The following is a 16,532-nucleotide window of genomic DNA, read 5'->3' on the forward strand; positions in this document are numbered from 1 at the left end:
ATTGTGCAGTGTTGTTGTTTGTTGTTTTACTGTTCAGCACATTGGGCAGCTGCTGCTGTAGAAATGCGCTTTATTAATAAACTTGAACTTCATCTGGTGCCTTAATGAAGAGCCTCTTCAATAAAACTGAGTAAATGCACAGCATGAACTGGGAAGGTGGCTGCAGAGGAGTGACAGGAGGCTTTTACTGATGTGTATGCAGAGGAGTGACAGGAGGCTTTTACTGATGTGTATCAGTTTGTTTCTGCCTGGTTTGCCTGCCTGCCAGAGAGGGTAGTGGCGAGCTCTGCTGGGAACTTCGTGCTGCTTCATTTTTCAAGATGTCGTCGCTGGAACAGAGGCTGTCGCGAATCGAGGAGAAGCTAAAGCAGGAAAATGAAGAAGCTCGCCGAAGAATTGACCTCAACATCGACATGAGTCCACAGCGATCACGTCCAAGGCCGAGTAAGTGTCCTCTGGGGAGAACCGGGTGTTGGTGACGAGCAGAAACGTTGGGGGGGGGAGACCGGAGAGAAGGAGCGGCGCGGTGTTGTGCTGCTTCTAGCTGACTGCTACGTGCTAACAGGCTAGCTACGTAAACAAACACCGATCCATTTCAGTGAGCTAACTGCTCTATGCTAACAGGCTAGCTAGCTGACTGCTACGTGCTAACAGGCTAGCTACGTAAACAAACACAGATCCATCTCGGCTAACTAAGTGCTACATGCTAACAGGCAAGCTAGCTGACTGCTACATGCTAACAGGCTAGCTACGTAAGTAAACAGATCCATCTCAGCTTCAAAGCCAAATCAATCACTGCAGATATTATATAGCTTATGGAGTTAGGAAAGCAGTTCAAAGTTAAATATACAAATTAGTGTCGTGACATTTCTTGCTGACAGCCTGGTATCGGAGTCTGTTTTCAGGCTGTCCTGTCAAACATGCTAAGATAGCAGCTGGTGCTAGCAAGGCCCAGCGTTAGTCTAATTTTTTTTTTTACACTTTAGATGGATATTACACATGTGCAGTTTACTCACAACTAATACAAAAAAATTACATTATCAGCATGTAGTGTATTTAGTTCCCACTTTTGCAGTTATTTTGCCTTTTTTTTTTTATCCTAACAGACTCGACGTTAGTATGTGGAAGCTATGTGACGTTAGCTAACATTTAACACGGTTAACTACGCTGGTTAAGATTCTAGCAGTGATTTATATACATTACACAAACAGATGGAGGCTAGATGCATTTTTTTAAACCTACAATATTCTGTTACAGGTTACAATAAACTTGGAGTTTGACAGGAACAGGATTGTTTTATTTAACGGCTCCTGACTTGGCTAGCAGGGAAGTTTGCTGCTACTTAACTCTCATAATGTGACATGGAACATGAAGTTCTGTAGATCTGTAGATCTAGAAAGAAAGTCCCATTTTTTTCTTATTTGTGCACCATTAAAAGCGTCTTCCAACAATATGAACCCCTGTTCTTACTGATGGCACCATGCTGTGAAGGTTTGATATCACAAACTTACACTGTTATTATTTTAATTTGCTGAATTGTTTTATGACAGCCTGTTAAAAATGAGCCTAAATGATCATTTTCCCTTACTAGCCGATAAGATCCGTACGACATGACAGCAATACTATACTACCCACATCATAACCATTTACAATAACACCATACGAGTCTTTCTCAGGTTGCACCAACAGTTGAATTCCTGCAGCTGTAGATGATCTGAGCCGAAGTTATCCGAAGAAACTATCTGGATGCTTCCTTGTTGAAGACAAATGGTTGATTTTGAGTAGATTTATTGTCGATAAATTGCTGTTGTGAATTTACAGTAAATTTACATTAGTCTCGTAATAACGTCAGTCTAGCTCGTCTTGTTTGTGTCAAAAAGTGACGTTCCAGCTTTGTTTGGGAATTAATTTGCCCCTTTCTTTACCTTTATTTAATCATTGAAACTCAAAGTTTGGGGTCTGAGAGCCTGAGACAAGGTCATAAACCCTTTAAAAGAGCAACGTGTTGCGTTGTCACGCCTAATTTTAAATAGAAAAGCATTAAAGTTTGTCTGTTTTTGTTTCTGTACACAGAGAAGAAAATGAAATGTGAAATTATAAAGGTCTTGGTTTGTTTGCTTTTCTAGTATTTGATGGAGTGAATGTGTGTTTGTGTCCATAGAACAGTGCAATAATGTGTGTGTGTGTGTGTGTGTGTGTATTTTCTTTCCTCTGTCTAGTCATCGTGATCCAGCTCAGTCCTGCTCCAGCCCCTTCACAGCGTGCAGGTATCATTCAATCCATCGCTCCCTCTGCCACTGCACCCCCACAACCTTCTAACACCTCCGTGTCATGCTTTATTCTTCATCCTTCCTTCATCTTCTCTTTTTGAGATAAAAGTCATAAAAACCTCAGCAGGATGCTGCTTCATCCTTCGCTCTGAGCCCTTCCAGCAGGACCTGAAGCAGCGGTGTCAAACATACGTTCCCTGTGCCGGAACCGGCCCAGTAGAGGGTCCAGTCTGGCCTCGGGAATATTTACTACATAAAAATGAAATAAACCATGTATGAAAACCGGCATTTTTCAGCTTGTATTACGATTATTCAGGGTTTATTACACATTTATAATAACTTCCAGCTCTTGCGATGTTGTTAAACACGCTGAAGTCATTAAATGTAAGTTATAGCGTGTATAAACGATAAACTGAGGCAAAATATAGAAACTGGGTTTGTTTATGAATTGAATTGTTGATGAATTTCAGGCTGATTGTTAAATAACCCATTAAATATATACAACGTACTTAGGAGTTATTTACAGGTTATTATGCTGTTATTATGTCATACATGATCAGAATTTGGATCATTTTGACACCCCAAATAAAAGACTTCTCTTATGAATCTCCCCAAAAATACAAAATCAGTTTCATCTCATGACTCATAAATGTCCGTTAGACACTCTTTCTGCACAACTTAGAATGACTTTAATGTAAGTTTTCTTTCCCAAAACCCAGTTCAGCTGCTTTTATCAGACCAGTAAAGACCATAAAGTCATGTGGAGCATCTGTGTTCATGAACGTAGGCCGGTGTTGTTTACTTCTCCTCTAAACTCACAGCATCCCTCCATCTTTCCACGTCCACTTGGTGTGTGGGTGTGTGTGCGTGTGTGCGCGCGCGCCAGTGGCAGGGCAGTGTTGGTATGTGTCCATGCTGTCGGCGTGTGTGTGCAGGACGATTAACCCTGGTTCCGCTGGAGGCAGAGAATCACGGCATGTGGCTTTTCTGCACGGCACGATGGAATGGGTTGTGTTTTTGTTTGACACAGTATCTAATCCAGCATCCCCACCAGTCCGTCTGCAGGAGCGCCGCGATCGCTCCGGCCTCTCTGCTGCCGTTCTTCTTCATGTGCCGACTGAAGACTTGCCTTCCTGTCCGACTGACTCGTGTGTCTGACCTCCAGCTTCAGTCTGTGCAGCGCAGTTTTCTTCTCTCACATCGGACTGTTTGATGTTGTCGCTCCGTCCCTCCCCTCTCTTTTTGCAGTGGCGCTGTGTGAGCGGGAGGCGGGGGAGCAGTGCTTGCTCATATCTCAGTGTCCCCCCCCCCCTCCTCTTTTCCTCGCTCTGTCTGTGTGTCCATCCTCCCATCTGTCTGGAGCCGGTCGAACTATGGAGATGCAATCCACACTAACCCCCCTCCCTCTTCACTAACCCGTTCTCCTTCACAGCCTGATCCATCCGGGTGACTCCTGGACCCGCTGGCAGGAGTTGCCGGTCCAGAACAGCAGCGAGGTCTTTGAAATGTTTGCAGATTAGTTCTAAACATGTAAAACTTCACGAGAAGCCGGATGAAGAGGCGAGTTCTGCTGACTTTGTAAAACCGTGCCTGCACATGCACCTGATTTACGACGTTGCTGGTGGGCTTATAGCGTGGTTTAGAGCCGTCTTTACGCAAAGCTGGAAGCATGGTGGGATTCCAGTTTCAGCCAGCTGCACCTACAGCCGCTGATTTTACATGTAACAGTGGGAAATCTGTCATCGATGATATTGGCTTTAAATCTGCGCTCTGGAGTCTCCTGTGTGGGTGTGATCTGTCATTGCTGCTAATTTAAGAGTTTTTCACAGTTCTTCCACCAAATGAACAACGAAAACTAGACAAGACTTGAGTTTATGTCGAAGTTCAGCAGCAGAGGAAGAAGCAGAGACACAGAAGTCGTCCAGAGAAAAGAAAGTTACCACAACGCAGCTCTGGAAAAACATCAGGCTGATAAAAACATCGACTCATCCCGAGTGTCTGAGCTGTCCTGACCAGGATCCACGGAAAATAATCAGAGGGTAGTCGAACCTCTGATGGGAGAAGCTGAACATGAAAACACACCTGGTGGAGCAACGCCAGCCTCCTGCATGGTACCGCCAGGAACAAAGATCCTCCTCATGAACTAGATTTACTTTCCAGAAGCCTGAGGATCCATTTGATCATTTAGAAATAAATAAATCCAGTCAAGCTTTGTTTGTCCATAAAAATTCAGCTTCCCTATAAGCGTCCATGTGTGCAGGAAATGGTCAGAAAGAAGACCTGCGATGCTGGTCACGCTGGCATGAGGATCCCCACACTCACAATCTGCTCCTCCGAGCCACAAATCTCACGTTATCCGAGAAAAACAAAGAAGAAGAAGAAAGATGGGAGCATCCCAGGAGGACTGTCTCCTCCCACAGCTCCACCAGCTGCTCCTCAGTGTCTGAAGTCCAGTTTGTTCTTGTTCCCATCTGCTTCCTGGTTCCCCAGTCAGCTCGGCTTCCTTCCCTTTCCTGTCCCAGTCCACGAAGCCACGACTCGCCGGTCGCCGTCTTCGTTTGTCTCTGAACGTACCTCAGACCAAACGTTTTATAGGAACGTCTTCAGACGATGAGGCGTTTGTGGTCCTCTGTAGAGGAGGAAAAGGGAAAACCAGACCCATAATCCTCGTGTGCGCCCAGCTTTAGTCGCACCAGTGCGACCAGTTCAGTGAGAGCCAACTTAAAGCCTGAACATGGCAACCTCCTGGTTATGATATCCGTGTAAGGCTCTGAATCCCCAGACCAGTAGAAGAGTCCTAACTACTGGTTTAGGTGTGGAAAACTGGAGCTTGTTGCTCCAACTCGCTGCTTCCGCCTGCTTTCCTGTCAGCGGCGTTTTACCTCATGTGTCGGTGCGTTATGGTGGCAGCTGGGTGGAACAGCTGGGATTAAAACCTGCCGGAGAACGGTGGAGACAGCGGCCATGAAAACCACTACAAGGCTCTGGCTTCAGGGTGGGGAGGAACTTAGAGCGGTTTCTGAAGATAAACTCAGGCTTGTGGGGGGAAAACGGGGCAGATTAGAGCAGTCGTAAGAGGAAGATGATGCTTAAAGTCTAAGCAGCTCTTTATCTGTTTGTCTTCTGGTGGGCAGCGACTTTAGATCCCTAAAACACACTGTGAGTATATAAAACACACCCTCAGCGCCCGCAGCATCCTCGCCGTCTAACCTGTTCTGTCTTCCTCCTACCCAGCTCTGCAGCTCCCCCTGACCAACGACGGAGGCAGCCGGTCTTCATCGTCAGAGAGCTCGCCTCAGCACCACCCCTACCCCAGCCGCCCACGGCACGTGCTCACCCTGCCCACGCCGCCGTACGGCTTACAGAAGAGCCTAGAGAAGTACGTTGAGTCGCCCACAAGCGCGACACGTCTGGAGCGAGCCGGTTCAGCTGCAGACGAGGAAAAGCTTTCTGGGAATAATATTTTATCAGCGTCTGAATAAAGAAACGGGTCTTTAAGTTGCTGGTGGACTTGGTGGCTTTCCGTCGGTCGTGACGACGTCTGGTCTGCGTTCAGGGACTCCAACGTTAGACGTCAACACTTAGACATGTCTGTATTTCTACGTTTCTGACTCTTTTTAATGTCTGCTGTGAACTTTTCAGCGAGCTGGTCCGATTGCACGAAGCGTTTTATCAGTGCAACACGTGACGATTCATAAACGATTAAATATGATTATTTTTCATGATGATTAAATGAGAGAAACGCAGCTGTGAAGCGTGTCCTGCTGCTGCCTGGAGACGGACCGGTCCGTCCCCCTAAAGTGTCCCAGTGCAAACAGGAAACAAAACAGTTTGTTTTAAGAAGAAATTATCGTCGTTTTTAATAATAATTGTCCACAAAGGTTTTTTCCTTCTATCTCGTGATGTTCGTTGAGCAGTAAAACCATAATAAACTGGATTATTTTACTTTTTTATTTGACATAGAAAGTATTTTAATGGATATTTAATATTTGCTGTTATTATAAAGCTCTTTGTGCTGCTTGTTGGTGTAAAAACTGCTTTATAAGCGTCTCAAAAAGGTTTTCTGTGACAAAGCTTCTGACGAGCAGCAGCAGCCGGTACAGACGAGGCGTGACATGGAAACATGAAGACATAGTTGCAGCTTTTCCGCGTGTACTTGAACACACCCCGGAAGCGTAAACCCTGACTGTGTGTGTGAGGTTATTGTGTCGCGTGTTACAGGTGAACACGTAGAGAAACACGCGGCGTGTTCTTAGTTGAGTTTGTCATGAGGCTGTTAGCTGTAACGTTGACTGTCGCTGTTTCACCTCCTCACAGTGCGGAGATCGACCAGAAGCTGCAGGAGATCATGAAACAGACGGGTTATCTGAAGATCGACGGTCAGGTGAGGAGCAACACGCATGTTTATTTCCTGCAGGTTGTATGTACGTCCAGATGTGGGCGTGATGTGGAGTTTTCTCCATCAGTCAGTAACATAAACCCAGCATGACGCGTCCCTGGAGGAATGAGTGTGTTCCACCGTTTCCTTAACGGGGAGATTCACTACTCGGACGTAAAGGGTTAATAAATGCTTGTTTTCTTCAGCAGCTTAAGAACTGGAAGAAAGCAGATGAAGTGTAAACCTCATGAGGCGTCCTTGTGCAGACACCAGCTTTATTTTCTCTCTGATAAGACACAAAACACAAACCTTTGTATGTCTTTTCCGGCTTCATCATCCAGACGGGACCGCTTCAGAAAGTCATGACTCATCAAATCTTTCCAGATTGTTCATATTTCCTCTGGTTGGCTCTGAACCGATGCTGAGTCATGCTGGGTGAGATGCCACTCACTGCATCCTGGTTATGGAGGTTTAACTGTTAAATGAAGCCATGCTTCTTCCCATCCTGCGCTTCATGGTGATTATCATTAGTTTCGCAGTAGCAACGATGGTCTTGCTGTGTTTGTGCGTCCACAGCGGTATCCAGCAGAGGTAGCAGACCTTATCAGCGAGGGGGAGATTGGCAGCGGGACGTGTGGACAGGTCTTTAAAGTGCAGTTCAAGAAGACGGGCCATGTCATCGCTGTGAAAGTAAGAACCTGTTTTCTCTTCATACACCTGCTCTTACATCCATCCATCCATCCATTTATCATCCATCCTTCCATCTATCCATCCGTCCATCCATTCATCTATCCATCCATCCATCCTTCCATCTATCCATCCATCCATCCATTTATCATCCATCCTTCCATCCATCCATCCATCCGTCCATCCATCCATCCATCCATCCATCCATCCTTCCACTGAATAGATAAATATAAGTAAGGATTAAACAGCGCTGCGCGTCGTGGTGTTCTAGACTCCGTGTCGTCCATTATAACCGTCTAATGTACGGTTCCGAGTTGTTTAATCCACTTATACCATGGTCCCACACAGTAAATATTTTATAACACATTTGTGTTTCTTTTTTACAACATTTGCTGAATATAACAAATTATCCGAACTATTTCATGTTGTATTTTCATGTAGTTTTTATGTTAAACAACCGCTGTCATGGTAAAATGTGTTTATTTCACCTGTTAAAAGATTAACGCGTTGCTATGGTAACGCCCCGTAACGGAGGGATGTTACAGTGTTTAACTGGCCGAACTATGTATAGGAAAATAATGCAGCCAGTTGTCACTAACAATGGTATAAACTATGTTTAGGTGAACTTCCACAACCTACTGCAGTTATTCTACATTGACCTGCAGCCGGAGCCGACTGAGACTGGCCGCCTGGGAGTGCTTTAGGACGGGAGAGGCTCCCGCTGCTCCTTCCTTACAGTAACTGCAGAACAATATGTGCCTTCAAGTCAGTCGCCAAAACACCAGAGAAGTCTCTAATAACTCCAGTAAAAGCTGCTAGATTTGTCGCTTTTAACAAAAAAAATCTCCAGATTTAGCGAGAAAATGACACGAAATCATTTACGCATCATGTGACGGCTGAGAAGTCCCGTTGCATCTCCACAACTTCATCATGAGGAAGCCGTTTCTCACGGAGTCGCTCTAAATCTCCTGACTAATAAAACCGCTGTGGGGTTTTTCTCCTCGCCATCAGACCAGCTAACCGACGCGTTACCGTGACGACCTCGGACACATTTAGAGCTCCAGTCCTCTGTTAACTCAGCATGTGTGTGTTTGTTCCACCAGCAAATGCGTCGTACAGGAAACAAGGATGAGAACAAGAGGATCCTGATGGACCTGGACGTGGTGCTGAAGAGTCATGACTGTCCGTACATCATCCAGTGCTACGGCGCCATCGTCACCAACGTGGGTCGCCGCTACTAGCTGGTCGCGGCTAACGCTCCATCTCTACTGACCTCCTTCAGTGTTTCTGTCTCTGTAAATATGAAGAGTTGAGGTAAAAACCAGGTGTGTGTGTGTGTGTGATTCTGTGTGTTCAGACGGATGTGTTTATTGCGATGGAGCTGATGGGAACGTGTGCAGAGAAGCTGAAGAAGCGAATCCAGGGCCCCATCCCGGAGCGGATCCTGGGAAAAATGACAGTGGCGGTAAGTCCTGCGGAGACGCCGATGGCCGAGCGGGACTCTTCTTCTCTCATCGACTGAAAAAGTTTATTTGAACATGAAGAAATCTAAAAAGAAAAAGAAGAAAAAAAAAAGACAAAAAAACAAAACAAAACCTAGAAATAAGAGATGAGAAAACAGAAAGGAGTGGGTAGAAGCATCAGCTTGTATGTAATCCCACCCCAGTGATGAGCAATACAATATCAATAACAACAATATTAACCCATAGCAATACAACAGTTGCAACCCTGTATATTATTACCTATATAATAATAATAATAATAATAATAATAATAATAAAAATAAAAATAGATAAATAAATAATATCCTTTATATGTCATAATCTATATGAATCATCCTCACTGTGCGTTTTCCTGCTCCAGATTGTGAAGGCGTTGTTGTACCTGAAGGAGAAGCATGGCGTCATCCACCGGGACGTCAAACCCTCCAACATCCTCCTCGACGCTAAAGGTCAGATCAAGCTGTGCGACTTCGGCATCAGCGGTCGCCTCGTCGACTCAAAGGCCAAGACCCGGAGCGCCGGCTGCGCGGCGTACATGGCGGTGAGCGGATGTCGCCGTGAGGTCAGGGTTTCCAGCCTCTGACTCACTGCTGAAGTTGTCTTTTAGAGTCGCTGCTCTCTCTCCGGTTAGATTTCAGGACGATTGGCTGAAACATGCCGTTTCCGCCGCCATCGGCTTCTTTTCACATCTGCTGGTTTCTTCTTTGTTTTTTTTATTTATCTCAAAACACATATACGACACAAAACAATGATGCACATTTGTGTAAGATTATACGTTGTTGGAGAAGGAGCAGAAGGCTTATTTAAATATTACTCCTTATTTACAGTCTTTAATTAACCGTTATATGGCTGTTTACACAGTTTACATCCTGAGAGTCATCAGACAGGTGGCAAAATATAAAGCTGCACAATAAATCATGAATTTTCTTCTTTTTTCATATTTATCCCAAAAAAAATTATTGTGCATTTTTTTTTAAACTGAATAATGTTTTTACATAATTTTAAGTCATCACTGGAAACACGTCTGTTTGTTAGAGCGTCTGGTTTCTGTAACATAACTCTCAGATTGTACAACTCTGTCTTTAAACACCTTTTATATATTATATGTCATCTTTTTTACTTTGAACATAAACTAAACTATTTTAAACTGAACCAAGTCACAAGATTTGAGGCAACGTACTTTCAAAAATAAATATATAAATATGATCCATGCAACCTGCATGATTTATAAGCCTTATGGCCCTTTTTAGTAGAATAATTAGTCTTTGCAAAGTCGTCCTAAATGTCTTCCCTCAGACTTCCACACTGAAATATGGTGATACTAGAGCGTTGGATAATGTTAGTAATGTTTTGGAATTTAGTATATGACTACATTTTGCTAGAATCCCAAAACGTCTGACTATTTTTCCACACAGGTAATCAGTGTAATGTTTCCAACTCAGTTTATCATCAAGGACACTCCTATTTTCAGACACTTTTTGTCCATTCCTGGTTGTAGAGCAGAGGAGTGGAAGTCCAGCCCTCGAAGGCCGGCATCCGGCAGGTTGTTGTTGTCTCCCTGCCCCAACACAACTGATTCTAATCAGGTGGATCCAGGTTCATAATTCTAAAGAGGAAAAAGCAGAAAATAAAAGCAAAAGTCAGGTTAGAACGCAGAAAGATTTCCTGCAGCAGCAAATGTCATGAAAAAGACAAGATGTCTGTTTCAGACCTGAAATGTTAAGCGTTCCTTCCACCTGGGAAGTCAGAACCAAGTTAAAACAATCCTCTGGTTGACCTCAGCTCAGTCTCGTGTTTGTTGTTTCCTTGCAGCCTGAAAGAATAGACCCCCCCGATCCCACCAAGCCGGACTACGACATCCGAGCAGACGTGTGGAGCCTCGGCATCTCTCTGGTAAACCTCTCCCCACGTTTCCCTCTTTCCTGCTGTTGAGTGTCGGCGTGAGGCGTCGCCAGTACGGCACGTTGCACGGAGCCCGGATCACATCGCTGAGAAGCTGCTCGGATCAGAGCCACATGGAGGCTGAGAAAAGGGTTGGGCTCGGTCACAGCAGCCATCAGAGGAACATAAACCAATAAAGGACAAATATAAAGATAAAAATGTGAATTTAATTAAAAACTAAAAAAGCTCTGAGAGCGCAGACCTTCTGCCAGCAGCTCCTCTCCAGCCGAGGTTCTGGTCCTGCATGCAGGTCGTACGGATCGGATCACACCGATAATGTCTGTCTGCAGATTAAAGCCTTTTATTTAAGCTCAGGACTGAATCCTAGAACAACTTCTGCTGATGTTCTGGTTCTTTTCTGCTGCTCGAAGCAGCAAAGTCATGTTCCGATCCAACTAGAACAACCTGACAGAAACCTGGAGAAAATTATGGCTTTATTATGAAGTTTTTATGATGAATATATTCCTGAAACAAGTCCTGGTGGTCTACCATCCTGCAGCCTTTAGATGCAACCCCTGTCCAGCACAGCTGAGTCAAACAGCTGAATTCCTCTCCTGCATGTCTTCCAGCTCTGCAGAGGCTGCTAACCAGACACTTATTAGATCCAGGTGTGTTGGAGAAGGGTTGCACCTAAAAACAGCAGGATGGTAGATCTCCTGGACCGGATCCACGTTCAGCCGGCGCTTTAAGCAGCTAAACTCCTCCTGCTGCCTTCATCACTTCTCCCCAGCTGATGGTAAAGGAGCGGACCCCCTGAGAGTCTAATGTGGGGGGGCCAACGCCGGTCCTCCAGGGCTGTAGTCCCACAAATGTTCAGAGTTTCTCTGCTGCAACACACCTGACACACGTCTAAGTTGTGTGGGAAACTGAACATCTGCAGGACCGGCGTTGGTCTGATTATTAGTCCTCCTCCGTGGGTTTTACACCTAAAGCCGTGGCTGGGTTCAGGGGAGTAGATGTGTTCAGAAAACACTGATGTTGATTTACATGTTCCTCTTTGGAGGTTGTCAGCGGGGATCTGAACTGGGATCTGAACTGGGATCTAAACTGGGATCTGAACTGGGATCTGAACTGGGATCTAAACTGGGATCTAAACTGGGATCTAAACTGGGATCTAAACTGGGATCTGAACTGGGATCTGAACTGGGATCTGAACTGGGATCTGAACTGGTTCTTGTGCTGCAGGTGGAGCTGGCTACTGGACAGTTTCCCTACAAGAACTGCAAGACAGACTTTGAGGTCCTGACCAAAGTGCTGCAGGAAGATCCTCCTCTCCTGCCTCTCAGCATGGGTTTCTCCCTCGACTTCCAGTCCTTCGTCAAAGACTGGTAGGTCCACGCCGCTCTGCGTGCACGCCGACTGGGAGGTGACGGTTTAGCCGGGAGTGAAACGGGCCGAACGATGAGCTGCGGTGTGTCCAGATCTCCTACATGTGTGCTTTTGTCTCCACAGCCTCACAAAGGATCACAGAAAAAGGCCAAAATACCACCAGCTGCTGGTAGGTCGCAGCTTCTCTCGACCTGTCGTCGTAAAAAGACGTTTTCTGATTAACTCACTGCGTATTTGGCGGCTTGTCTCCCTCGTTTCAGGAGCACAGCTTCATCCGGCGCTACGAGGTGCTGGACGTGGACGTGGCCGGCTGGTTTCAGGCGGTGATGGATCGCACCGAGTCGCCCCGCAGCAGCCAGTGTTACAGCCACCAGCACATGCTCCACTCGCTCTTCAGCAGGTAGCCGAGCCTGAAGCGACCCGCCGTTGGCCTAGCCCTGCGCTAGACTAGCCTAGCTTTAGCATTTCCCAGCCCAGACTCTGTCTGTTCTAGTCTAGCCGTTAGCAGCTACGCCCAGCGCTTCACGCATCGTGCTTGTCCATCTGTCCACCGGAGAACCTGAAGGACAGCGAGACGGAGACTCGGTGGACGGACAGATGGAGCGATGGACAGAGGGATGGATAAGTGTGTTTAATTTGGACCGGCAGACCCGGGTGTGTGTAACAGCTGTCTCATGTGTGCTTATAAGATGTCTCCGTTCCGCTGTGGCTTTCCAACCTGCATGTGTCTCCAGCTCTGATCCAAGCGATCGGATTGGCCGATGGAGCGAAGCGTCATGTAAACGATGAGGACAAAACGACTCTGACCCTTCAGGTGTTTCTGCCATCGCCACGCCAGGCTGTGTGTGTTTTCTTGCATACGTGTGCAGATAGATCATGACAACACGCTCGTTTGGCGCCGTAGGAATGTTTTATGTCCACATGAGAATGTCTCGTAGGGACGGCGGTCCTCGTCTGCTTTACCGTGTTAGAAGTCACGGTTTTTATTCAGCTGTTTGCTAAATAGGAGAAAAAACAAAGTTACAAAAAAATTAGAGCAACGTGGTGTTCTAGAGAGATGTGAACATGCGTGTTGCGTGAAGTGGATCCCCGGTTTCCACGGCATTCTGGTGACGGCGCCGTCGGCCGTGTGGCTGATGGTGTCGGTCTGGGAGCCAACAGCGAACGGCTTCCAGCGGGATGAGAGGGAAGTTGAGCGTTTGGAAGGTCTGCAGTGTGAGAAAGCTTGGAGGTGGGAGGCAGAGAGCTGGACCAGGCTGTTTCTTTCCTTCACTACCTCCTTGTCTGCTCAGTACGTAAAGCTCCACGGTGCTACCAGACCAAAGGCCGCCCGCTCCAACGCCGTTATGAAGTTGTAATTACACAGTAGAGGTGTGTTTTTAGAGCAGGGAGGCGTCAAACTGTCTGCCTGGAAGCAAATTTGTCTCTCGTTTCAGTCGGCCTACAAAAACAAAGCTTGTGAAGGGCAGTTTGTCGAGTTCGGGGCGCTGCAGGGCAACAACAGCACCTGGAATGCATGTAATGCTGGAATCAACGTACAGCGGGGAGTAAAATACAATATCATTAGAAATGTAATCACTTTACTAAAATAACTTGTTTATTCTCTTAGAATGAGGCGTTTAGTCCACATACAGGACAGCTGCCGCGTCCTTGGAGACACGAAGGAGTAGACATGAGAACCTCTGAGCTGAAAAAACCTGCAGCACCAACTTTGTTTGGGATAAATTACGTCTTAAAAAGCACCACAGAAGAAGAACATATTTACACAGTGTTAGAGTTGTTGCAGGCATGGCTGAATCCACCTGGACCCACCTGGGTCCGACTGGATCTCCTGGGTCCGACTGGATCTCCTGGGTCCGACTGGATCCGACTGGATCTCCTGGGTCCGACTGGATCTCCTGGGTCCGACTGGATCCACCTGGGTCCGACTGGATCTCCTGGGTCCGACTGGATCCACCTGGGTCCGACTGGATCTCCTGGGTCCGACTGGATCCACCTGGGTCCGACTGGATCCGACTGGATCCACCTGGGTCCGACTGGATCCGACTGGATCTCCTGGGTCCGACTGGGTCCGACTGGATCTCCTGGGTCCGACTGGATCCGACTGGGTCAGGAAGGCTTTGAAAGTCCCTGCAACGCCCACCTTCGCCACTAGATGTCAGTAATTCCTGCAGGCTGGAGCTGCACCTGATGTTCCAGCCTTAAAATCTGCTTCTAAAAACTTCTAATCAATAGTTTTATCTCTTAATTTGGTTTAAACCGGGATCAGTCAGAATATTTATAAAGTTTAGCACCAGATTCTATCTTACAGGCTCGACCTATGAGGGGGGGAGCAGACCACAGCGTCTCTCTCTGATCACTTCTCTCTAAGAAATGTGATCCGTTCTGGTGATGTTTGCCGTTTCCACAGTTAAAGCATGACGGATGAAGAGTCGGGAGACAGAAACCTTCCTGTGAACCTGAAGTCGTGTAAAACCAAGTAGACATCCTGGTGAAGTCAGACCTTCTACCTGGTCCGTCACCAAAACCCTCGCTGATCCGTTGTCGCCGCATGGCAACAGTTTCCTGTTTGTGTTGCATCCTGTGTGCACGTCTACGTCATCGGCAGCGATTTTCACCTCATCGTGCAGCTGCTACCCCCCGTGGTGAGCCCATTAGCCTCATTAATCCTGCAGACAGGACCCAGACTCGCCTCTCCTCTCTCACCACGCTGGAAATATTCGTGCTTTTAAACGTCGTTCAGACCAGAAGTAACGTTGGAGGTGAAAATGATGGACTGGTTACGGATCCCGCCGCCGTGTTGGTTGTTTTATTTCCAGCCTGACAAGCGGCGAGAACACAGAACCTTCTCAGCCTCACAAAGACTGGCATAGAGTGCCAAAGCCTGCTGGATGTAGACTCCAGCCTGACACACACACACACACACACACACACACACACAGCGAACCAAACCAGGAGTCTGAGGAGCAGCTGGAACAGAAAGAGGAGGTGAAACGTTAAGCAGAGGTTCAGGAAAGTTGACTAGTTGGTGGAAAGGGAAGGACAGGAGCGGAGGAAAGGTGGAGGCGAGGAGCGAGACGAGTGTAAAGAAAGTGGAACAGCGAGACGAAGACAAGTCAGACGAAGTGGAGATGTCCGGCGGCGACGTTGGCGAGCTGCGTGGCGTGCTGGTTGCTGTAAGAAGCTTTCATGGTGTTAAACCAACCGACCAATCCAGATGTTTAACTAGTTGTTGTCGTGGTGTTATTTATTTCCGTTTCTCCTGCTGCTACTTGGCGTTGCTTTAGACACTGCTGTCGCTTCTTTTATTCCCAAAGGACAAATATTTTTCTTCTTCTTCTTTTTTAAGCCAAATAAATTAAATAATACAAAGTGTGCACGTGTTACCAAATACAGAGAGGGACGTGTGGAGAGAGCCAAGGCAAAGAAATAACCCACGCACCTCTCCTCAGCTGCAGCTGTGGAGGAGGAGGAGGTTGACTTACCCGCAGTGTGACTGCAGGGCGTCTGTCTGTCCAGATTTCACCGTCACATCCGTCTGAGATCTGTCCATCCATCCCTCCGTCTGTCCAAAGGTCACCTGACCACCCAAGGAGATCGCAACGCAACATGGACGCCAGAGGATTCTTCTTATTGTTATTGTGACCTTATAACCGATCACGCTCAGCTATGATGTGTGTAAAATCTGGTGGGAGGTGTGTGTGTGTGTGTGTGTGTGCGTGCGTGCGTGCAAGGAGAGGTGCTGTGTTATGTATCGGCGCCGTGTAAGTGTCATTCTGTGTGGGAGGCGGGAGAGAAGAAAGCAGCCGTGTGAGGAAGCAAGTCGCCTCCGTCCCGGTTAACTCGACCTTGTCTGAGTGTCACACAGCCGGTAACTAGCTCTGATCACCCGTCTGTCACACAGCCGGTAACTAGCGCTGATCACCCGTCTGTCACACAGCCGGTAACTAGCGCTGATCACCCGTCTGTCACACAGCCGGTAACTAGCGCTGATCACCCGTCTGTCACACAGCCGGTAACTAGCGCTGATCACCCGTCTGTCACACAGCCGGTAACTAGCGCTGATCACCCGTCTGTCACACAGCCGGTAACTAGCGCTGATCACCCGTCTGTCACACAGCCGGTAACTAGCGCTGATCACCCGTCTGTCACGCAGCGGGTAACTAGCTCTGATCACCCGTCTGTCACGCAGCCGGTAACTAGCGCTGATCACCCGTCTGTCACACAGCCGGTAACTAGCGCTGATCACCCGTCTGTCACACAGCTGGTAACTAGCGCTGATCACCCGTCTGTCACACAGCCGGTAACTAGCGCTGATCACCCGTCTGTCACACAGCCGGTAACTAGCGCTGATCACCCGTCTGTCACACAGCCGGTAACTAGCGCTGATCACCCGTCTGTCACGCAGCTGGTAACTAGCGCTGA

At 47.2% G+C, this 16,532-nt stretch overlaps 1 protein-coding gene across 1 annotated transcript; it reads left to right on the plus strand.

The window, feature by feature from the left end:
• Nucleotides 1-320: 320 nt before the first annotated feature.
• map2k7 (mitogen-activated protein kinase kinase 7) lies at nt 321-16,000 on the plus strand (the record flags this gene model as incomplete). Its single annotated transcript, XM_079264805.1, has 12 exons — nt 321-444; nt 2,220-2,267; nt 5,505-5,649; nt 6,588-6,654; nt 7,225-7,338; nt 8,439-8,558; nt 8,693-8,800; nt 9,199-9,378; nt 10,650-10,730; nt 11,964-12,106; nt 12,231-12,276; nt 12,368-16,000. The coding sequence occupies 12 exons, from the start codon at nt 321-323 to the stop codon at nt 12,509-12,511; spliced, it is 1,320 nt and encodes a 439-aa protein (XP_079120931.1). The 3' UTR covers nt 12,512-16,000.
• Nucleotides 16,001-16,532: the final 532 nt, after the last annotated feature.

Source organism: Telmatherina bonti, assembly GCF_933228915.1.
Source record: "Telmatherina bonti genome assembly, chromosome: 3".
Classification (NCBI taxonomy): domain Eukaryota; kingdom Metazoa; phylum Chordata; class Actinopteri; order Atheriniformes; family Telmatherinidae; genus Telmatherina; species Telmatherina bonti.